Genomic DNA, 24,667 nt, shown 5'->3' with positions numbered 1-24,667 from the left:
CCACATTTGCAATGGAAAATATATCCTTAAATACCCGAATGAGTAAAATGAGCTGTATTTCAGGTATTTTTCAGATTTAGAGCCCGATTTGTGTGAGTCGCAAGCTCAAAAGTATCCCATCGCATGTATTAAATCAATGCAGCCGGATACCGCAGCGCACACACAAGCACACACACTAATTCAGATCCAATTTCCGATCACCGCAGAGGTAGTTTTCGGCACGGCGAGCTCCGGCGTGTGATAGCTGCTCCGGTCACTAGTGCTATAGATCAGCAGGGAAATCCATGGTGCGCGCGCTTGCTTCCTATTGACTTTGTACATGCAGCCGAAACTGCCTCGCTAGGCCGATAACTACCTCCGAAACAGTGAAAATGGAAATGAATATTGTCATGGCAATTCATGATTTTTTTTTCTGGGATTCTTTTTTTGGTTATATAATAATAGTATTTGCTTCATGATTTGAACAAGAAATGATAATAAAAAGGAAGTAAAGAGTCCAAAAATGTGATTTTGTATTTTTAAGTGGCCGAAAACCCCTTCCTTTACTCTACTGCATAGTCATAGGCGATTTTGGATAAAGTATCGGGCGACAGGGTAGCAGAGAGCATTTACATGAATTTATATGTGGCTTCAATTTTCATGCCTTCCGTTGGCTTCAAAGTTCAATTTAACCTTTGCAGCTGCAGTCAAAGAATCGGCCATCTCTTTTTGTCATTTTTGGATTTTATGAAAGATATGCATCAATCATGACTAAATTTAACTAGAGTAAAGGAGGGAGTTTTCAGCCGGTCCGTTGGATGCATGGTAAAATCCCTTTAAAATACATGTACATGTATCACATACATACAATAACATGCCAAAGGCACTGGAGAACCACATTTGCAAGGAAAATGTATCCTTAAATATCACATTTTAGCAAAGTAATTGGCGGTCCAGCTTTCCGAATCTGAAAAATCTAATAACTTAAGGCGTGCATGTAAGGAATATGGGTACCATAAAATGAGCTGTATTTCAAGTATTTTCAGATTTAGAGTCAGATTTTTTGAGTATCGCAAGCTCAAAAGTTTCTCATCGCATGTATTATACCACTGCATTACTATACTATAGCACGGTATCTCTGTTTAGTTTAGATTCCAATTTCTGATCACCGTTACGGCATGTGTACTTTTCGGCCGTGCTGGGGATTGCGTGCTCTGGCCGCACACGTCTTATTTTTTTTTGTACCACAGCAAGCCCGGGCTATAGCATTAGCAGGCAAAACGCACAGCGCGCGCTCCCTATTGACTACATGCCCCAAAACTGCCTCGCTAGGCCGAAAACTACCTCCGATACAGTGGACATGAAAATGAATATTGCCATGGCAATTCCTGATTTTTTTCTGAGATTCTTTTTTGTTTAAATAAAAATAGTATTGGCTTCATGATTTGAACAAGAAATGATAATAAATAGGAAGTAAAGCATCCAAAAATTGAATTTTTCTATAGGTGGCCGAAAACTCCCTCCTTTACTCTTCCATGAGTAGTAGAAATGCTAGTCCTAGAACACGGTTAGGATATAGATCGTGCGCTTAAACGAGGATCGTCTTCGTAAACGTGGACAGACGCGTCCGCAAATATAAGGATCGTCTGCGGACGATTCTTATTTTCAACGATAATCTAACATACAAGTGATGCTAGTGCTGCTGCCTTCAGCATTAAAACAAAACTTAAAGATAACCATTAATTAGTCAAAGTGGAAGGGTATATCAAGGTGTTGATACTCCTTAGTTGCCTTTTTGTGGTGACCCTGGGCCCCCTCCCCGTGTTGGAAAAAAAAATTTGTTGCCCCCTATGCCCTATTGGAGAGCCAATTGAATTGTTGTTTTCATGAATGTTTTTTGTTCTTGTTTTTTGTCTCAACAGTCCTGATGATACCTGACAAATTAGAAATGGACCAAAAATTGGTGCGAGAGTGGTTGACAGAATATAAGGTAAGATCAAGTTGCGAGTTCATGTACCATTAATAGAAGTAAATATGTAATGTACAGTATGTCCAAAGATTTTGTCTGCTGTAATTTTGCTCTTTATCGTATTGTACAGGTGTAGTGTCAACATTTTACAGACATCTGAAAGGGCTTAAAATCATTTTTATTGTAAAGAAGTGATATTGATCACTCAACTTCACTCTTTGCGGCATTGGTTAGAGGGAATTTTAAAATAAAAGAAAATGTTTATATCCCCTACCTCATAGACATAACAATTCCATACATGTTTTGGTCTGTGAAACTGCACCAGGAATCTTCAAAAGGCAGTGGCACTGTAAAATAGAAACGTCTATTTCTTCATTCTAAATAAGTATAAAGAACTTTAAAATAATATTTCTCTTTATTTAATCTGTCATGAAAATCCTCTTTACATGTAATTAATGTACATGTACCTATTTGAAGCTAAGATGGAACAAAGCTTAATTCTTATATACATGTGATGATATGAGGGGAATTTTTAATCCACTTTCACACTTCACAGGCCTTGCCAGGTTCTGGGATGCCAGCTTTTGCTCGCCAAATCAGCAGTAATGTGGACCTTCTGAAGGCTCTATTTCATGTCCTTAATTCAAGCTCCTCAGTGGTGAGTAAATGGTCTTTCTCTATCCTCTTGCAAATCATTGTCTAATGTTTCATCCATGCGGTCCTGTATAGTCGAGGCCATGAATAGATTAAAGAACCTATCCGATTAAAGTACAAATTTACGGGTTGACATGTGCTACATTTACAGTGACGACAACACATGTGGACCCGATCAGCTCGCCTATATAGCTTAGGCGATGAGCTGTGCTTAATTAATGCAAAGTCATTATCTATGCATTCTCCACATAAGATGAAGTCATCAAGTAGATAGCTACAAATTTAGTTGTTCGGTCAACAACTTCCAATTTTCAAAGCTTTAGTTTTTAGAGATTTCAGAGAGCTGTTTATATCTCCTCTGACAGATATTAAGATAGCATAAAGTTTGTATCATTGTTATCCATAGCTTTAAGAAACTACATTATTCATCTTATTTTGTGTAATGTGTGATATGCATTGTCCAGATACATGCAGGTAATTACAAAAACAACAACAAATATGTTATCAAAATAACATGAGAAGGAAATGCTAACAGCCCAGAAAGATTTACATGTACAGTGCATGTCAATGTACCAGAAAAGACAAACCACAGAAGAAAAAGTCAAATGCACAAACTGTTGGTGCTTTAATACTGCATGATATCTCAAAAAAATCAATAAATCTCTGTGGCCTGCTTTTCCTGTATTCCATCCACTCGCATGCATGTATAGCGATGAGTGTTTACACAGACTGGGTGTGAGAACCATGTAGAGTACGAATGTGTTAAGTCACAGGCTGTTGGCATTCAGACAGAGTGCGATAGAATGTGACAGTTAGATGGGCATCAAAATGTTTTATTGATTATTGTTTTGATACTGATAGTTAGAAATATATTGTTACTTCTAAACGGATTATTAGAATCATCTACACATGTACAGTACATTGTTGTAATTTTTGATGTACAGCTCATGTACATGTACATGTACACTGTATGTGTAGCAATGAGAAAGAATTATGACTTGTATATATCCCCACTTTATCCTTTTCTGTACATGTGTCGAAAATTTGTATCATGTGTTGGTCATTCCTTTCTTGGTTTGGGATGTTTTCATGGGCAAGATTAAAGAACTTTTCAAGAAAATACTTTGGTCACACTGCTTATACATGCATGTATTTTTTTTTTTTTTTTTTTTTGAGGGGGGGGGGGGTGTTACGAGTAAGTCTGTTTCTGTCCATATCCATCTCCCAGTTCTTACTCTTATCACCATTTCTGCTTTCTCCCATTTCAATTCCTAAATCTGACATCCGTGATCATCCATAATCCATCTTAGGGGACTGCGTGGTGCGTAGTTTGTAGCGGAAATCAATTTGGAATGCTCAATTGTCCAGGCAATACACTTGCCTCATGCAGCAGGCGCAAACGTACATGTAGTTCATCCGCTGGCTGCATTCAGGGTTGCATTCACTCTGATCAGGCTTTGGTTGATAGCGTTCTAGTGGGTTGCGTTCACATGCTGAAAGGGCATCTACAATGACGGTGTCACAGTGGTTGGCATTAACCCTATCGTGATTTGAAAGGGCAGTGGTCTTGTAGTTGGTATTAACACTTCCTGAAGTTCTGAATATAGGACTGTGAATGACAATTTTGTGGTTTGGGTCATTCACATTGAAGGGCTGTAAGTTCTGGTTGGTGTTATTCACACTTACTGTGTGTGAATGACAATTAATGTTCTTGTTGGGGTCACTGACACTGACAGGACTTTGAATAACAATTCTCGCTACCCCAAATAGCGATTCTGCCGAGATCCGGGGAAAATCCTGAAAACGCGCATTGCATTATGGGATAGCTTTTCGACATTACAGCTTCCTGTGCAGGCGGCGCGATAGCGCAAACGTAAAACGCCGTCGCCACACAACGTGTATGCACCGAATATGTCGTCTGCTCGGTCTTGTTTTTTTTTTTCGCAAATATTTCAACGTTTATTTGAACATTTCATTCGTTGTTTTTTGCGTCTTTTGACATCAGTGACGATGGTTTTCTTTTGTGAGGCTGCACAGTGCTGGGCTCATGATTCCAAGCGTAAGAACCCTGAAAAATGGGGGTGGATGAAGGCCGTGACTTGGGATGGGACTCTATACCGGAAGTTGTAGTGACGACCCGAGAGAGTGAAAATTACCTCGTCTCGCGAATTTCGAGATTTTCGTACCTATTTAGGGTAGCGAGAATTGGTAACATAAAGGTTGTATTCACACATACTATACTAGACTTTGAATGAATGGCAAAGTGTTAGTGGGTAGCATTCACACTCACTGAACTCTGATTGACAGTCAACAAGTTTTTTCATTTTTTCAAAAATATCAAATTTTACTTTCCTCATATTTCTTTGAGAACATACATTACTTCTTTGGATGTAAACATGATGAAACATTCATATATCGCCTTTGAAGCTTTTCTTTCCTGGTGTAATTGCTCTTTCTGCACTCTGGAAACACATCATGATAAACTACATTGTACATGTAAATGTCAACAGGAAGTGGCATACAGAACATGCAGAATTGTTTTTGTTCACATGGAACATTACCTTTTTGTTCTGTCTAGTCTGCTGACATACAATATTTATAGCATTTTGGTAAATCGAAATGACATGTTTCATAAAGCATAATTAAGTTATACATGAACACACCCCATGATTAAGATCCTCGGTTAATCCATCCTTCCTCAATGCCTTGAGGGCTCTCAAAGAGAAAGTGGATGACATCTATGCATGATGCAAGTCAAACGTCTTCTTTCATTACATCCATATCAGCCTACAAGCATATTAAACTTCTCGCTCTGTATTGCCTGTGAGAAGATAAAAATACTTCCTCATATTTTAATGTTCACATTTACATTTACCTGCTCGATTGTTGGGGGGAGGGGTATAGGAAATTTACGTTGAAAGGATGTAATCAACCACACTTGTTGTATTTACTGACGTCATGTACACATGACATGTACGCCCATTATAAATAGCAAGTACAGTATACATGTACATGTGTCTACATGTACAGGTAGATGTCCATTTATATGAGTTAAAGTAGAAGATCTTGTGGACGCCATACAGTGGGCTACTCTGTGCATACATGTAGTATGGTAGTTGAAATTTATTGAAAAATGAATTATTGATTTGAGGCTGATTTAATTTGCATAGTATCAATACGATGAAGAGGAAAAAAGAAAAGATGATTAACTACAGTGGTGGCGATGAAGAGAAAGCTACTGTGCAATTGCATATTTACATGCCCAAGGGAAATTATTTGCACCAATAGCAGAACTTCGAGGTTTGAGTGTTATGTACTCAGTACATGTTGGTTTTGTTCAAAAGCAATATCCTGTAATTCAGCAGAAATTGTGATGATGGATTGAGACTAATTCAGAGAGAGAGAGAGAGAGAGGATGTACATTGTCCGTAATTCTATCAATTTGTGTTCATTACGATCCTTGATGCTTATATACACTATTTTATGATCCACGGTTCCAATTAAGATGCAAACACCAGGCAGTCAACCAATGACATTTTAATTAGCTTGTGAATTTATAGTAGAGTGCTGCACAATGATCTAAACAGACTTGATCTCATTAAATTCATCCTACATTAAAGTGCGGGTTCATAGAAAATCACAAATACGGCAAATAGCGTATTACTAGAAACTGGTAAGCTAACAGATGGCCATCATGCAAGTTTTAGGTCAACTACATATTGGGTGATACAAATAAAACAACCTCCATAGCATCTGGGATATGCGAGAGTTTCGCCGGAAAAATAACAATGTTTGAATGCAGTCACAATATGAACCAACCCTGCCCAAGCAGTTTTTTAAATCAATGAACCTTCTCTTTAAAGATAAGCTTGAGTTCTGCCAATGATAGAAAATAAATTCTCAGAGATTCTAACAAAACTGACACTGAATGTTCAAAATTACAACTACATGATATGTTTAAACGATTTTAGTAGAAATTTATAGGGAATGAGTAATGAGCTGCTGAAGGATAAACAATTTAGAATGAGTTATAGCCATTTTCTCTTTAATTAAATATCATACATGTACATACCACTACCAGAGCTTTAATTTGATACACATCATGTGCAGAGGATGCTATATAACATGTCAAGTTCTTTGCTTGCTGTGCACTGTTTTTTTTTAATTGGGGGGGGGGGGGGGGGTGTTTTAAAAACAGAAATTTAGGTACAAGTATGAAATTGATTTCCCTCTTCTGTCCACTAGTGCTGTATTTACTCAACTCATATGTGTAGTTTTGTTTGTCAATTTGACATTCAATACTTTTAAAGACAGGTTTTCTTTTTAGTTAGTCCACTTGTGCATACGGTACAGTAGATGTACATTGCACTACCGGTAGGCATAATTATGTCTTATCCTTTTTTACTCTTTCTCACTTTCTCTCTCCCTCTCTCTCCCTCTCTCTCCCTCTCTCTCTCTCTCTCTCTTTCTCTCTCTCTCTCTCTTTCTTTCTTTTCTCCCTCCATCCTGTGGTAAATCATATTACGGTATGTAGCCTGTCAATGTCTATTGACTAACACATGTGAGGGGCATCCCTAATATGGCAGAGTGTCTGTGCAATTCAGACCTAGATATCTGATCTCTCTTCACTATATTAGGGATGCTCTTACTGGCGCTGTACTTCCCTGCTTAGCCTTTATTGGCTTTCAGATATTCTTGAGCCTCTTACCTGAGTGGAATTTAAAGGAACCAATCAACAGTAAAAACTGAAATGTACATTGCTGGTCAAAAATGTTGGTTACACTTGTTTAAAGACAAGTATGATTTATGGTATTTCTCACTCCACTTAATTTGGAATGCTCTTACTGGCTCTGTACTTCCCTGCTTAGCCTTTATTGGCTTTCAGATATTCTTGAGCCTCTTACCTGAGTGGAATTTAAAGACCCAATCAATATTAAAAACAGATATTGCTGGTCAAAAGATTTGGTTACATTTGTTTAAAAATACAATTATGTTGTACCGTAAGGTATTTCTCTCTCCTCTTTCTTGGGGATCCTCCTACTGGCACTGTACTTGCCTGCTTTTGACTTTCAGATATTCTTGAGCCTCTTACCTGAGTGGAATTTAAAGGAACCAAAAGACAAATGTTCCAAGAGTGGTCTATGGTGGGTCTCTGTGTAGCCATTCAGGAGGCATTGATCGATCGTATTAGGTGGATGAAATGCAAGAAAAAACACCATTGAATGAATGGAAGGGTGTGAAATTAGGTCATACCATCTTCTTTTCATGTTGCATTCTCCTCTTTTTACTTGGGAAGGGGGGGGGGCTTTAATGGGGGTGATTTGCTATGCAACTGGGTCATAAAGGTCCAAAAACATTGCAGGGAAATGTGCATTTTATGTATTACCAAACTTGCCTTTATAATAGAATGAAAGAAAACTGGAATCCTGTCTAGTATTTGCTGCACCCGATGGATATCTTTTGAGCTTTCTTACTCCTTTTGCCCTTGAAATCTAAAAGGTGTTTTATATGATGCTCCTGCAGTGTTGTAAATGGACATACAAGTCTATTCTTAAACATGGTAGAGCATTGAATTTGCCGATTTTAGAAATTACATTCCTGTGGTGTTCTTTTGTGCAAATTTACAGAGAACTCTATTATAAAGCGATTGTCAGATTTCTATGTTTCTTTAGTCCTTCCTAGCATTTTCATATTTTTTATGGAGATCCCCTTATACATTACATGTACTGTACATGTATTATCTGACTCCGCTGCTGCACCTGAAGATAATGTTACTTTATTTATAGAGATATTAACTTCGCAATCTGTGCCCTCAAGTTCTTTTTATATTGGATCAGTGGAAGAAGGAGAAGCCAGGCTCTCATGCAATCTTGGGTTCCTCCACTTCAATTATTCTCTGACTTCCGCTCTATTCTCGATACACTAGAGATCCTTTTATCTTTCCTGGTACTGCACGAGGCTTGTTTATATATCTTGAAGATGATTGAGTGAGCCTGGTAATGTATACATTACATGTTCATTGTACATGGTACATGTATGTGCAGCAGCTGAATGGGCAATTGTATTGGTTTAAAGAATTATAATTTGTGGTATAAATGTATTTTCTAGATATCTCTCAACGTGTGTTTGCAAACATGTATTTCTCCTCAGTGCAAACGGTACATTTAAAGTCTTGTTCGTCTTTATTTGATTGAAATATATTAGGGATTTTCCTTCTTTCGTTATTTTACTCTTTTCTTTTGGGTTTATTTGAGATTCACGACCTACTGTACATGTAGACATTAAAATGTAATCCCCTGAGAAAATGTTACAGGTGACATCATTGTAGAGCGGAACTAATTTATAAACGTTTAATTGGTACATCATTAGAATATAATATGTGGTACATCCATTTCAGAACTTTGTTTTTGTATGAATAATATTTTGTCAGCAATCTGAATTCTGAAGTAGATTTGTAGCTAAAGCTTTGACATTTTAAGGGATCTAGTGTTTTACTGACGAGGAAGGCAGTCTGAATGATCTAGCAGATCTACTCAGGAAAAGAAACCTGCAGAAAACCTATTTGTTCTTCTGTAATGTCTGTGGTAGATCACCTTTGATATTTTGTCATATTGATGTGAACAATGAAATATTCAGCATCTCTGAGGTACACGTCTAGATGTACACATCATAAATGCAATATGAGGAAATTTAAGAGGTTAAGAGAAATATAGAAAGAGGGGAATAGAACGATGAATAAAAGAAGAGAAAGAGGAAGAGGGAGAGGGGGAGATCAGAGACTAGAGATACATGTACAATTTGTACCTCAAAACATGTACCGATACAATGTATGTGACTTTCTTGAGAATATCTACAAGTACAGGTTGTAAACTGGGGGGGGGGGGGGAGACTTGACTAGAAATTGTGCTTGAATTGGAAAATAGCTTTTAATCTGCTCTGACAGTCAATCATGAGCTGAATTCTGAATTGATTTCAGAAGACTGAGTTTTAGAATGAGCACATATCACAATGCCTATTTATATTTATCAAAAGGACTGTGCATATTACCAAAGCTGTATGACCATTTTACTCAAGAATAGGAATATTGATGCACATAGAGAAGGGCATGTCACTCTTCCCAAATTCCCAGTTGTCTACAATTTGGCCCAAATTCACAAAGGAGGTTTAGCGCAAAATAAGCATACCTTGCCTTGCGCACATCTAATATTTGACCTCTTGACTGTGTTGCGCTTATTTTGCACTAATTTTAAACCATGGGTTATGTAAATGAATGTTTAAACCATGGAATAAATTTAAACCTCCTTTGTGAATTCGGGCACCTACAGTATGTTTACATGCTGTACTCTTCTTCAAAGTGTACAATTTTCAGGACATATTTTAAGGAAGGTTTTTTGTTTTTCATCTTATTGTGAGAGTGTTACACTTGAAATTATTGGCTTTTTTTAAAGTGGTAAAATAAATTGTAAAAAGAATTTTATTTATATCAATATGAAACCCTTCACTTCATCAACATACATGCTACTTAAAATGGTTTTGTTAAATTTCTTTATTTGCAAATAAAGCCTGAATGCCTGACACACCTATGGTATTCCTCTCTGCATCTACATGTACATGTGTACACTGATCATATAGTATGTACTTCAGATATTTCTACATTTCTTCATTCACATACAGGGAAAAAATTATTTAAAACATTTTGGGGGCTACTTTTCAAGCTTGCTTGCATGAAAATGACACTCTTTAATTTGTTTTGCATTGAACTCTATGCAGGTTTTTTCGGCTCTTTTATGACTTTTGGGGGCTTTTTTGGCATTTCGGGGGGCTAATTCGCCCCGAGCCCCCGTGTATTTGTTCCCCTGTTGACATAAAGTCTACCTCTGTTGGATACATTTCATCGCATGCCAGTCAGTCACACAAGTTGACACAGACCAATTGTGTCTTTCTTTCCAAATTTAATGTTCTAATGAAATTTCACTTTTAGCAAAGCCATCTTAGTTAACATTTGATGTTCCAAACTACCACATGTACATCTACTTAAGATGTTAACATAGCCTTCCTGATACATTTATTTTTGTTTCAATAGAAACTCATCCTATTCAGAGTAATAATTATTATCAGTCAGGAAAAATGAGCTAGAAATAACAAAGTTCTGTTTGTTTAAAGGAGTGTTTGCATAATTTCCGTAATTCCTTAATTTTATTAAACAAAATCGTTTTCACTGGCTGTCTGCTGTAGCAACAAATAGAATTAACAAAAGACTTAACTCCGTTTTGTTGACAATCAGCCGTAGACGAAAGACTTCATACATGGCTGATTGTCAACAAAACGGAGTTAAGTCTTTTGTCAATTCTGCTTGTTGCTACGGCAGGAAGCAAGTGAAAACGAATTTGTTTGATGAAATTATAGAAATGCAAGCACTACTTTAAAACAAACAGAACTTTGTCATTACTTGCTTATTTTTCATGATTGAGGTGTCATATGAAAGGGCAGAAACTCAACTTTTTAGAAATGTGATTTTCTCTTTAAAATTCAGATACCGTCCGCCAAATGACTTTTTGGTTTCCTCTCTTCATATTCATTTTAATCACTCATGCATGAAATATGGATTATACGAGTTGCATCAAATGAAAGAGGAGGGTCTAAGCTTTCCAAATTTGTGTTGTGTCATTTATTAATTATAAATGTGACTAAGTTAATAAAAGATTGATAGTTCTCGGTTTTGTTTTTTCTGAGACACACTGTATATTCCTGCATATTATTTCATTTCAGTGTAGATTGATCTATGACATTAAAGAAGAAAATGGTTGACTTCAATCTGCAAAAAGGTCAACTATCTTTTTAGAATTTGCCAAGACAAGTTGCAGGAAAGGCTTGTTCAATTGCCCTGTTTACATCTACATGTACTTCAGATGTCGACAAAGCTTTCCTGATACATTTGTTTCTTCATTAATAATTCATAGAAACCCACCCTATTCAAACAAAATAATGGACTTTCCGTAACTGTTCCGTTTCAATATAGATTTCTCTATGAAATTGAAATTAAAAACAAAATTGAATTAGGTGACTTCATTCTAGAAAAAAGAGGTCAATCACCACTTGGTATTGGCCCAGTTACTCGCTAGAAAATAACATGTGAAACTGGACATGACTTGCATATGAAAAGATGTTTTGAATTACATGTACACTTTTCTGGTGACTGAACAAAATTGTTTTTGTCAGACACAAACCAGCAGCAGTAAATCAAGAATAAACAAATCAGAAACACTTTATAAAAGCTTTTTAAAGATGAACTTGTCAGTTGTAATTTTGTTCCAGTAGACTAATAGTACATTTGATTTTTTCATTTGTTTAAAATGTGCATGTACAAGGTTTCTGTACAAATTTTATGTGCTCAAGTATCAAAAAATATTTTTCTTGCCAGTTTTTGTTTTCTCTTCTTGCTCTCTTTTTGTCAAGCATTGCTTTATAGAGATATGGAAAGATGTACATGTAGAAAGGAGTAAAAATGGTTGGAGCACAAAGCTTTCTAGAACATTAGGCATGCAGACTTAATCCCGATAGAGATTGGAGATAGATAATGGAAGTTTGTTGCATCGAATCAAGAAAAAATTCCCACACATTACATTAAAGATACTTTTTAAATTTACATTTTGAGAGATCGCCTTAGGGCCAAAAAATGTAGGGATAACTTCTGGAGAGCATTATCCTTCCCAGGTTCCTGTCATCCATTACCTGTAATCCTTTATTCCTTTTCTGCTTCTTACATCAGTCAAAAATAGCAAAAATCAGTTGTCTTCCCAAGCTCAACCCATACTCTTACTGATTCAAAATCTTGTGTCGTTGCATTCATGAATACTTTTTTTTACCATGATCAAGATGATTTAAAAGTGCTCAAACTCTGATTGTCTGTCACACACATTATAACAAAGGGAAATGTTGTTGTCTTGATTTGTAAATGTGAAATTTTAAAAGATTAAAAAGTCTTTAACAATGTTTTTAAAAGTTGAAGAATTAGAGAAGAACTGTTATCTCTTAATACCAGTGGAGCAATTTTTAGTATTGGAGAGGGGGATTAGACCTGTTGTTGTATTTGTATTTCTTTATGTTTACAAGACATTAAGAAATGGGAGTCTTGACAGTTATTTATTTAAATAAAGAGCAATATATCTACATTTTAGTGCCAGAAGGATTTCAGGTCTCATTGGAAAGTGATGTGATTGATACCTTCTTGCTCGAAGAAAAAGGTTAAATGTCTTCCATTATGTTCTGTGTCCAATATTTATCTCTTCTTCATTTCAAGATTAAGTGAATTTTTTTCTATCCGTTTCTGTCTTTTTCAGTACCAAGATTCTGTATGCAGTCAGCTCTTTGAGTTTTACCGATCAGGACACCTGGAACTCAAACGGTTCTGCATCCAGTTTGTCCCTCTTCTGGTATGGCAGTATCTCCGTTCCATAGCTATGCAAGAGGTAGGTGTTAGTTGAATTAAACATTAATTCATGTTTTTTGTTTTTTGTAATATTTAATCAACTATCAAAGGAAAACTAAAAATCCCTAGAGCAACACAAACTAATACCACACAAGTGATGTCTTTTTTTTATTTCTTGGTTTGGTAGCAGTTGTAGGACTGCCTGAATTGAAAATCGTTTCATTGACAACAAATGACGGTAGGATGCGACCGTCATTGTTGGTCAAACAGCTTGTGAGCGTCAAGTAACGCCCGGCTGGAATGCTCCCCAGGGAGTGGAGATTGTGCACACAGTGTGTGCGGGCAAGCACTGAATCCAATGACCGAGGTAATAGTATATTTGTAAAGCGCTTAGAGACATTTGTATTAAGCGCTATATAAAAATTAAATATTATTATTATTAAAGTAGAAATAGGAAAGCGGAGTGACCAGTGGCAAGTTCTAACTAATTAAATTCAGCATTGCTCATGAAAGGATTGGGTTAATAATGAACAGAGACGACGAGGTCGTGATCGGGTATGGTGTTGGTTCGGAAATTCAAGGCGGGAGGCTTTTCATGCAGTAGTAATAATTGTGATTGATAATCTGGAATACATTTCCATGAATTCTTTGCTAGTCTGTATCGTCTTGCACTTTATAGGTGATGCTGGCTAAACCTGGCTATTATTGATAACAGTCTCCCTCAATCTCTCTTTCTCTCTCTCTCTCTTTCTCTCTCTCTCTCTCTCTCTCTCTCTCTCTCTCTCTATTTCACTCTCTCCCTCCCTCCATCCCTCTGTCCCTCCCTCCATCCCTCTCTCCCTCCATCCCTCTCTCCCTCCCTCCCTCTCTCTCCCTCCCTCCCTCCCACCTCTCCCTCCCACCTTCTCTCCCTCCTTCCCTCCCTCTCCCTCTCTCTTTCCCTCTCTCTCCCTCTCCCTTTCCCTCTCTCTCCCTCTCCCTTTCCCTCTCTCTCCCTCTCTCTTTCCTCTCTCTCCCTCTCTCTCTTTTCTCCCCATCCTATCTTTTCATCATCCTCCATTCTCCCTTTTCTGTGTCTCTGTCAGCCTCTCTCTTTCTCTCTCTCTCTCTCTCTCTCTCTCTCACTCACTCACTCACACTTTTTCAAACTCTGATTTTCCCTGTCTCTTTTTCTTGTTCATAAGTGCTCTTGTTCTCCCTTTAGTGCATATAATATTGTTTAAGCTTGAATACTCTTTAATACCATTAGGAGTATCCACTTCAAGCTGAGTATTAAACTACATGTACAATTACTTTGTAAAGTATCCTCGACGAGAAGCAAAATGATATTTTTAAAAAATTGCATTTTAAATCTTGTTCTGACTGATTCAATTCTTAGAATGTAACAGAGTAAATATGATTACTTCAAACAAAATAGAATGTAACCTTATTATAGCTGTCTAGGGAATAAATTATTCACTCAATTTGATAAAAGTGTGATACTGTCTTCTTACCACAATACCATGAATTTCAAATGAATCACATGTACATGTATACTGTACATGCAAATATGTATCTGCTTATGAAAAGAACAATGTTGTGAACATCAATCCTGGGGCAATCATTTTTTGAAGAAAACAAAATTGTGTAATCAAGTCAACATCTACAGTACATGTAGGAAAGAGGAAATATCAAATCAAAAACATATCTTCGCCAGAATAACAACTTGACTTCATCTTCTCTTTGAATTTTTGTAAGGGAGATAAATGTAGAAATTACTTGTGGACTCCAATAATAATGACTATTCTGCGATGTGCCTTTGAAGAAGTTCAAGATGTTCTGGGTGCTGCAGGCTGTAGGAAGATTGATTGGGCAGTATATATTTCCATAGTAGCTGTTCGTAAACATCGTCTTTCTTCCGAGTCCAAACAGTCTTACATGTAGATGTTATTATAAAAAGGATATTCTGTTTCAATTTGACGAGATTGAGTAATGTATTCCTACTTGAACTTTTCAAAAGACCCATCTTGTCACGAGTTCATGGAGGCTTTTGGACTTGCTTTGAAAGCCCTGCGGTTATTTCTACATTGCCGAAAGAGGTGTTGAAGTTAAACAAGATGATGCATTACTGGCCTACTTTGTCACCAGATGTGGTTGCCTCTTATACCCCCTTCAGACTTGAGGAAACTCATACAAAACTTGTTAAAAAAAACCGTATACACCTGTATATAGAAAATTAGAAATCGTTGTATAGCAAATTGGGCGTTCTGACAAGATAAAATCGTTTAAAGAAAAAAAGATCAGTTGACATGACAGCTGGCCAACCGTCAGTGCACACTCATGATAAAGCCCAACCCAGCTATACGTTATTTGTTCGATATAACATTCAGGTGAGAATGGGACCATGATTCTTCATCAAGTTTTTGGTCGAAACGATGCTCAAATGTGCATTTTGCTGTGTAAAGTTTCATACAACATTCAGACTAGAAAAATAATAATTATTCATTGTATTCAGGCCTGATAAAACCCGATTTAAATCGGTTTCCGGATTTTTTTGATTTTTCCGGATTTTTTTTTCCGATTTTTTCTTCCCGATTTAAAAAAAAAAAAAAAAAAAAATCCAGATTTTTCTTTTTTTTTTTTTTTTTTTTTTACCAATTTTTTTTTTCTTCCCTATTTTATCCTGATTTTCCAGATTTCCCTCTTATTTTCTCTATTCTTCCCTATTTTGCCCTATTTTTCCCCCAATTTTCTTATTCGAAAGGGGGGAAATGTTGTTAGATGCCATTTTTTCCCCGCGAATCCTCTTTTTTTTTTTTTTACTCAAGGGGGGGGGGGGGTGGGGGGGGGGGGGGGGGGGGGGCGTGGTTGAGGGGAAAACAAAAAACCTATTTTTTTTTTAGTGCTCACTATCACCCCTGTGTATTGCTTTTATGTACATGTACCGGTATGTGATTCTCACAGTGAAGTCTAGTAGTCTAAATGGGTCTACATTGTATAAGGATTGTTGTTTGAACAAACCCCCTTGGGTTACATGTACAAGTATATATGTTACATGGTGTGCATTATTCATGGATTCCATGAAATCTTTCCCTCACATCCATTGCTGATGTATCCGGCTACATTTCTTTTTTATGCCTCCCCACCGAAGGTGGTGCCGGAGGCATCATGTTTTCGGGTTGTCCGTCCGTACATCCGTACGTCCGTCCCGTTTGACCGTTATCACAATATCTCAAGAACCATTTACATGTAAGATTTTAACTTAAGACTCGGGAATAGTATTTATCACCATAGGAAGACGATCTGATTCTGATTAGATTTTGGAGTACGTAGGTCAAAGGTCACAGGTCACAGAGGTCAACTTATGAAATTCCTTGTATTGAGTTTGTTAGCGCGATATCTCAAGAACCATTTGAGATTTAAACTTCAAACTTAAAGATAGTATGTATCACCATACGAAGACGATCTGATTAGATTTTGGAGCATGTATGTCAAAGGTCAAGGGTCACAGAGGTCAACTTATGAAATTCCATACATTGAGATTGTTATCATGATATCTCAAGAACCATTGGAGATTTAAACTTCAAACTTAGTGATAGTGTGTATCACTATAGGAAAACAATCTGATTACATTTTGGAGCACGTAGGTCAAAGGTCAAGGGTCATAGAGGTCAACTTATGAAATTCCATACATTGAGATTGTTATCATAATATCTCAAGAACCACTGGAGATTTAAACTTCAACTTATGATAGTGTGTATCACCATAGGAAGACAATCTGATTAGATTTTGGAGCACGTAGGTCAAAGGTCAAGGGTCACAGAGGTCAACTATGAAATTCCATACTTGAGATCGTTTATCGCGATATCTCAAGAACCACTGGAGAATTTTCACTTCAAACTTAATGACAGTATGTACATCACCATATCATAATATCTCAAGAACCACTGGAGATTTAAACTTCAAACTTAATGATAGTGTGTATCACCATAGGAAGACAATTTGATTAGATTTTGGAGCACGTAGGTCAAAGTTCAAGGGTGATTTAAAACTCCAAACTTGTTTAAATTGCTCTATGGCGGAGGCATCAATTTTCGACTGCGCGCAGTCAAAATTCCATCTAGTTTCACTTGCATCATTTATTCATTTGCTTGTTTGTCAATGATTTAAGGTTAATAATAGATAAGCGTCTACCGTATTTATATTATGATCTAACACAATGGAATTCTTAATTACTGATTATTTTGTTTTTATTATCATTCCGTTATGGTAATTGCATTAATATACAAAGGATATAAATAATGTCAACATAAAAAAACACTGTATCACAAGTCTGTGTGATATGAACGTGAAACAGTCACCAACATATTCACTGCACACTGTTAAATCCATTTATCTACATTTGACCTTCAGCCTTTTCACACACAACTAAAATTCTATAAACATGATTAGTATCAGCGTGTTTAAACTAATCACCTGAACATACGACATCATTCACACACAGAAATTTTTGGTGCGATCGTTTTGTGATTAACTACTGCTCGTAAAATGCGCGGTAGTGCCATTGCGCATTGAAGGTCATGTCATATCAATCAAAGCGCACGCTCCATCCAGTTTAAACACTAGATACGAACTTCGTATCTGCAGCCTGCTTTTAGGGGCGTATGAATCGCGACTTCGTATCTATCCCAACATCTTATAAACAATGTTCACACAGGGAAAATTTTCTATAAACATGTTTAAAAACTGTTGAGTTAAACATGTTTAAACTTTATACTAATCATCTCTAGATACGATGCATTTTAGCTGTGTGTGAAAAGGCTGCTTATTCGGCTCGTGGTTGGTTCAGGACGGTTGATTTTGTCTGACTGATAATCTTGTAAAATGTAAAGTTAACTGGGTCGGGACGTTATTGTGTTTTCAACCCTGTAACGACATAAACACATGAACATGTACAGTATGTAGAAACTAGAAAGTCTCCTTCTGAGGCTTTTGTTACAGTATGTCACATTGTGGAGAGAAAAAAATGAGAGAAACATACAGTTTGCACAACCACAAACATGTGGTATGTATTAGCATGAACCTATTAGGTTCATGGTATTAGGCAGTGTGGAGTGGTTGTCATACATTTTACCACAAATTGGAAATTAGTTTTAACTTCTCACTTTTGGGTTATGAAAAAATGAATGAAATATAGCCCCAGACACCATCATTCATTTGATGCTAAAAAAGATGTAGGAAAGCAAAGATGCATTTGACAAGAGAGAGAGAAGGGAGAGAGAGAGAGGGAACAGTTCTATATTTGTATCACCAACATTTTGCTTTTTTATATGACAATGTACAGTATTGCTCATATGCATAAAATCAATGCTTTCATACAGTTGTATTTTAGATACTGTACAGTTGTAAATTATAGACCTCTGACTAACAATTTGTTTGTATACACTGCTAAATCTAAACTAGTGTGATACAAAATAGAAATTTACTTCGTTATTACTACCCCTCATCCAGTGAACACTGGATAATGAATTTGACCTCTATTTCTTGTTCCTTTTTTACTTTCCCTCTACAGACAATTGGAAGGATAGAGAGCTTGCTTCTGGGCATATACAACCTGGTAAGAATAAATTGTATAATCATACAGCTAAAAGCATGTAACCACAATAAATGTGTCACTGAAGCTGATTATATTTATGCATGTACACATGCTTTAGAATAATTTGTTTTTCTTGTTGTTGTTGTTTTTTGTTTGTTTTTTACTACTTTTCATGTCATGATATTATGCTTTGATTCTCCTTGTTTCCTTTTCCCCTCATTTCCTTTTCTCCCCCACTTCTTTTTCCTTCTTCTAGTGTCCTATTTAAAAAAAAAATGTTTTGTCCTCCTTCTCCTTGTCAAGTTTTTCATCCTATTTAATTCCCTTCTTCCTCATTCTGTTGAGAGATCAGACACAAAATCGCATGAGTAGACTTCAACAATATATGGTACTCTCCTTTAAAACACAAATTACTTAGTACATGATATATGTCCATTACAGCTGTTAATGTATATTTCCATTAGTGTATGCATGAGGGCAGTTTGTCAAGTACATGTAATGTGCGTAGGTGTATCAGACCGAATATGTTGTAGGCTCGGTGCCTAAACCATGTTGTGCCATATTTACGTACCGTACAGTTTAATCTTAATTTCACAGTTGGATGATTTCTCAAAGAGACCTTTAAAGGGATTGGGTATCTTTGCCTCTGATTCTAAACAAAATACTGGATTTAACTCGTGCTGCAATCATAATTATAAACTTTTAGGTCAGTTAAGACGGAAACCCATGACTTTACAAGCCGATCGCCTGTCTGATTATCAATATATTTATGATTGTAAATTGAAATTTCAAAAAACGTTTTCCTAACAAGTTTTATTACACTACAATCTATTGGGGAAAATGAGTACCGGTATGGTAAAACCGGTCACTCAAAGATTTTTACTTTTTTGAGGCACTTCATGATCATTTTGAAGCACAGTTTTTAGGGCTTCAATATTACACCATATCACAGACACTAATAACACATAGAGCCATGCATCTCAGATTTAACATTGTTTAAACGATGCCTTTAAAGCTAATATTCAATTTATTTTTCTGGGTTATGGATGAGGAGATTGCAAACTATTTACATGAAGGGCATCAAACTCAGCCAATATTAAATGCAAACACAGCTGCATGAATTGTGCATCAAAAGTTAATTTGTTCGTAATTGAAGATTTTTTTCATCCGTATGAAATTCATTGAATGCTTGACAAGTCATAGGGCATACAAGATGAAAAACTGAAATACTTTAAATTTCATTTTATAGAAAGTTTAGAAAATCATGAATCATGCACAACGTATAACTGGAGAAAAACATAACACACAATTTCCAAATAACTGAATTTGTAATGCTTAATTAGCAAAGTTCATAAAAACAAATACCCGGTATATTTCATGTAATACATCTGCATGTGTCATTCATCCTTTTTCCAATAGTACTCAAATATTTTGCAACTTTGCAACTTTGCAGGGGAAATTACTTCCTCTGTGAAGAATACCCTGGTAATTTGTTGCTACCTACCCCCCCCCCCCCCCCATCACTTTTCTTTATATTTTCCTTCTGTTCAATTTAGTATCAGCGACTTTGTGGATTTCTTCTTCTTTCTCCTTCTTTTTGTCTTTTCACACTTTTCTTTGTGTTCTTCTATTTTTTGTCTGTGCTAATTCTTGTCTTGCTTTTTGAACTGCAATTTTGTATGTAGGTTGTGCTTTGATTTGCATTTCATGCAAGTGGCTTTCCTGAAGCACTGAAGTACATGTAATAACTTTAAAAATCAAGTCCGTTGCTGCAGACTAGCCTTTCATTTCTCCCTTTATATTTTCCAAGTGTAAAGAAAGATCTCGTCCCCCTGGAGGATGCAATGTTTGCCAGGCTGCTTCAGAATTCATTTAGATCTCAAGTGCTTTACTGCTTCTCCACCATTACTCTAACTACATGTATGGTCTCAACGTACCGCTGAAGCCTGAAGATTAAAGAGAACATTATCTTTCTCCTATACTTTGCCACTATCCTCTATCAGCCCTTCTACTGTTCAATCTTTGCAGTGACTCATATGTCACCTTATCCTGAGTTTATTATTAAACTACCCTCTCTATCTTTTCTATTTTCCTAATATCTTCTCTTAGTACTCTATCCATTTTTGTTGTCTTAGCAGTGGGTCTAAGGTTCCCAGTCTCCCCCCCCCCCCTCCTCACCGCCCTCTCCCTCTCTCTTTCTCTCTCTCTCTCATCCTCTCTATCTCTCTCTCTTTCTCTCTCTCTCTTTCTCTCATCCTCTCTCTTTCTCTCATCCTCTCTATCTCTCTCATCCTCTCTCTCTCTCTCTCTCTTTCTTTCTCTCATCCTCTCTATCTCTCTCATCCTCTCTCTCTCTCTCTTTCTCTCTCTCTCTCTCTTCCTCTCATCCTCTCATCCTCTCTATCTCTCTCATCCCTCTCTCTCTCTCTCTCTCTTTCTTTCTCTCATCCTCTCGTTCTCCCCCCCCCCCTCTCTCTCTATCTCTCTCTCTCTTTCTCTCATCCTCTATCTCTCTCATCCTCTCTCTCTCTTTCTCTTGTCCTTTCTCTCTTTCTCTCTTTCTCTCATCCTCTCGTTCTATCCCCCTCTCTCTCTCCCTCTCTCTCTCTCTTCCCCTACCCTTTTACCTATTACATGTATGCATCATTTATTTCATTCTATGCATACATCTTGGCAGTGGGTAGGAGGTTTCCACCGTGAGTCTCTCCTGAGCTCACGAGACCAGCTAATCTCCAGACACCCCTAAAATAGATGCCTGGTTCACGGTTTGATCAATACTGATTAATGCCCTTCAACAGCTAATAAAAACCTACACTCATCACCAAACCACAGAGGCCATCTATAAATTGCATTGCAAATCATTCACATTTTAAATGAGCCTACAGTAACTTACATGTACTTCTATTGGACAAGCAGTATTTGAGAGAGATGTGTAGAAGGGGTTGCCCCTTCATTTACTTTTTGACCGTTATGTATGATTCAATAATATTTCATCTTTAATTTAATCTTCTTCATCTTTAGTTTAATCTTCTTCTTCTTCTTCTTCTTCTTCTCAATTTCTTCTTCTTCTCTCAATTTTCTTCTTCTTCTTCTTCTTCTTCTTCTTCTTCTTTTTCTTCTTCTTCTTCTTCTTTTTCTTCTTCTTCTTCTTCTTCTTCTTCTTCTTCTTCTTCTTCTTCTTCTTCTTCTTCTTCTTCTTCTTCTTCTTCTTTTTCTTCTTCTTCTTCTTCTTCTTCTTCTTTCTTCTTCTTCTTCTTCTCAATTTCTTTTCTTTCTTTTCTTTTCATTTTTTCTTCTTTATTTATATTTGTCATTCTCACCTTCAAGTCTTTGGTCTATTTTCAAACCATGTATAAACCACACTGTGATTAGGTGATTTGGCATTGAACCAAATGTCAGTGAGCTGCCTCAAGTACAGATGTACTAGGTTATTCAATTTTATACTAGAACTAAATGTACATAGATATTTCTACAAAGTATAAACTGCCTACAGTAATGTCCACAATCAGTGATTAGCAATAGTGTCAATAATCACACAACATATGTTGCAGTATAATAGTCTAGACTGCAGAGTGACACTCTGCATTTGGTCTGCAGTCAGGCGATTGACACAGTTCCATAAAGCATTGAGCCAACCCTAATGTTGCCAGTCTCTGGCTGTGCCAGGAGCAGCTGCCATACAAGGCATGTGGTGCGCTGTAGACCTGGGGGTGTTCACAAAGATCCTAAGTCCAACTTATCTCTAAGTTGGAATTATGAAAAGCCGTTAGCATCTTTGATAATATTTTGTAAAAGTTATTTTAAAGGTACTATGTCCCTTTTGCAGCCAACCTTAAATTCTGTAGAACTTTGCAGGAATTACGAATATGTCGTATATGTCCTATCTGTGAAATTTAAACGTTAGCAGTGTCCTCATATTCAAATTATGCAAGGAAACCTGTTTACTTGCTAGACTTCACTGTCAGACACTATTGAGTGACTGACTGGCCTTTTTTCTTCTTTGGTAATAACATACATGAACAGAGTTGTAAAGGGTACATGAGCATTTGTTTACATCAATAACCCACTTTTTGTGATGGCCAAGATAAAACTGATTGAATCTTCGCGCAGCATAAAACGTATGATCATTTGGTACAATCATCTGAAAATCAAGACTATTACTTTTGGGCTCTATAGCCCTAAAGTCGATTTGACAACTAATAGTCATTATTTTCCCACTTGAAGACATTTTTCAAGCCCTACCTTTTTTTAGGGAAGTTCTAAATTAGTATTATCTTTCAAATGCAGTTGGAATTTAACTTTCTCATTTTTTTGGCCTGCAAATGGAACATAGTACCTTTAAATGGCATAAGATGGTGATTCAAAACATTCATATTTCTTTTATCATATGAGATTTCATGTTCTTGATGTGGAATTTATGAAAAGTCTAAAATACTTGAATTTCTGCTTTTGAATATATTTCATTTTAAGCCTACAAATGGCTCTCCATATTATTGAGTCCAACTTAGAGTTAAGTTCAACTTAGGATCTTTGTGAACCCCCCCCCCCCCCCCCCCCCAAGCATCTACATTAGTCAGACCCTCTATTTACTGGCACGACTTACAACAGTTTGTGCCTGCAAACTATTTATTTATTTAATCTGATATTTACATGTATACAGGGTGGCACATACATGTTGATGTTATCAGAGTGGTAAATTGATGGCCCTTTCTCCCCTTATATTTCCCAATTTGCAGGAGGTTGTAGAAGCAGATGGAACCCCAGAGCAGAGACTTTTACCATTCCAACATTGGCAAGGCCATCAATATTCCATGAGGTAACCAGAGGACACATATGTTGATCAAACAGTGCCAAACAGTGGAGGAGGGTGGGGGGGGGGGCGCATGTCTTTCGATTGCAGTAAAGTAAGCATCTATGTATTAAAGACTTCAGACTTGAGAAATACTGTACCAAACCTGTTTTAAAGAAATGTATTGAGAATTATTGTGTAGCGAAATGGGCATACACACTGGATAAAAACATTGTATAAAAAAAACTACTTTTGAAGCGATCAGTTGATAGGTTAGCTGGCCAACAATGAGTGCATGCTGACAATAAGCCCCACCCAGTTATACGGTTTCTGTACGGTATGATGTTCTGATGGGAATGGGATCCTGATTCTTTACTACTTTTGAAGTGATCAGTTGATAGGTTAGCTGGCCAACAATGAGTGCATGCTGACGATAAGCCCCACCCAGTCATACGGTTTCTGTACGGTATGATGTTCTGATGGGAATGGGATCCTGATTCTTTATTGAGTTTTCGTTTCGAAACTGAACTCAAACATGCGTTTCGTTATGCAGTGTTTCATGACACAATGTTTAGACTAGAATAATTAGTACTTATCGACACAGCTATAGTTCTATCCGTTATTTTTAATAGCTGTATAATGTATTTGGGTGGTCTGAACAGAGGGAGGGGGGGGGGGTGTAAATGGAAGTGATTTTAGAGAGGTAGGATGTTTATAACATTTCCTCTTTGGCATACTGTGTTATGATAACAATCTATTGCATTATTTCCTCTCCCAGTCACTCGATCTGTAAAAATTCACATTGAGAAAGCATGGATTACATAAACATAATTTTCTTGAGATTTGTGTGATGAAGGGTGTCCACTTTTTTGTCTAGCCTGCGTAGCAAAAAAGCGAGACATAGGCGCCGCTTTTCCGGTGACGGCGGCGACGGCGACGGCGACGGCGGCGTCAACATCAAAAACTTAACCTAAGGTTAAGTTTTTGAATTTTTGATATAATTTTGAAAGTATAAGTTCTTAGTCAATGAAACTTTGACTATAGGGTAATCAAGTATCCCCAATCATGTGAGTAGAATTTCAGATCACAAAGTCAAGGTCAAAGGTCATTTCAGGTCAACAGACTTGGACTATGTTGTAGCATCATCATTGAAAACTTAACCTAAGGTTAAGTTTTTGAATTTTTGATATAATTTTGAAAGTATAAATTCTTAGTCAATGAAACTTGGACTATAGGGTTATCAAGTCTCCCCAATTATGTAAGTAGAATTTC

General features: G+C 36.8%; 1 protein-coding gene across 1 annotated transcript in view; it reads left to right on the top strand.

The window, feature by feature from the left end:
* Positions 1 to 24,667, top strand: part of LOC100890918 (hyccin) — a 31,208-nt gene that overhangs the window by 1,223 nt on the left and 5,318 nt on the right. The window contains exons 2-6 of the mRNA XM_030974519.1: positions 1,902 to 1,969; positions 2,505 to 2,606; positions 12,943 to 13,075; positions 18,583 to 18,627; positions 23,343 to 23,422. Coding sequence (XP_030830379.1) covers positions 1,902 to 1,969; positions 2,505 to 2,606; positions 12,943 to 13,075; positions 18,583 to 18,627; positions 23,343 to 23,422 — 428 coding nt within the window. The remainder of the gene's footprint in view (positions 1 to 1,901; positions 1,970 to 2,504; positions 2,607 to 12,942; positions 13,076 to 18,582; positions 18,628 to 23,342; positions 23,423 to 24,667) is intronic.

The sequence above is a fragment of the Strongylocentrotus purpuratus genome, unplaced genomic scaffold, assembly GCF_000002235.5.
Source record: "Strongylocentrotus purpuratus isolate Spur 01 unplaced genomic scaffold, Spur_5.0 spur5_scaffold_7, whole genome shotgun sequence".
Classification (NCBI taxonomy): Eukaryota; Metazoa; Echinodermata; class Echinoidea; order Camarodonta; family Strongylocentrotidae; genus Strongylocentrotus; species Strongylocentrotus purpuratus.
This window is presented reverse-complemented; position numbering and strand designations above follow the sequence as displayed.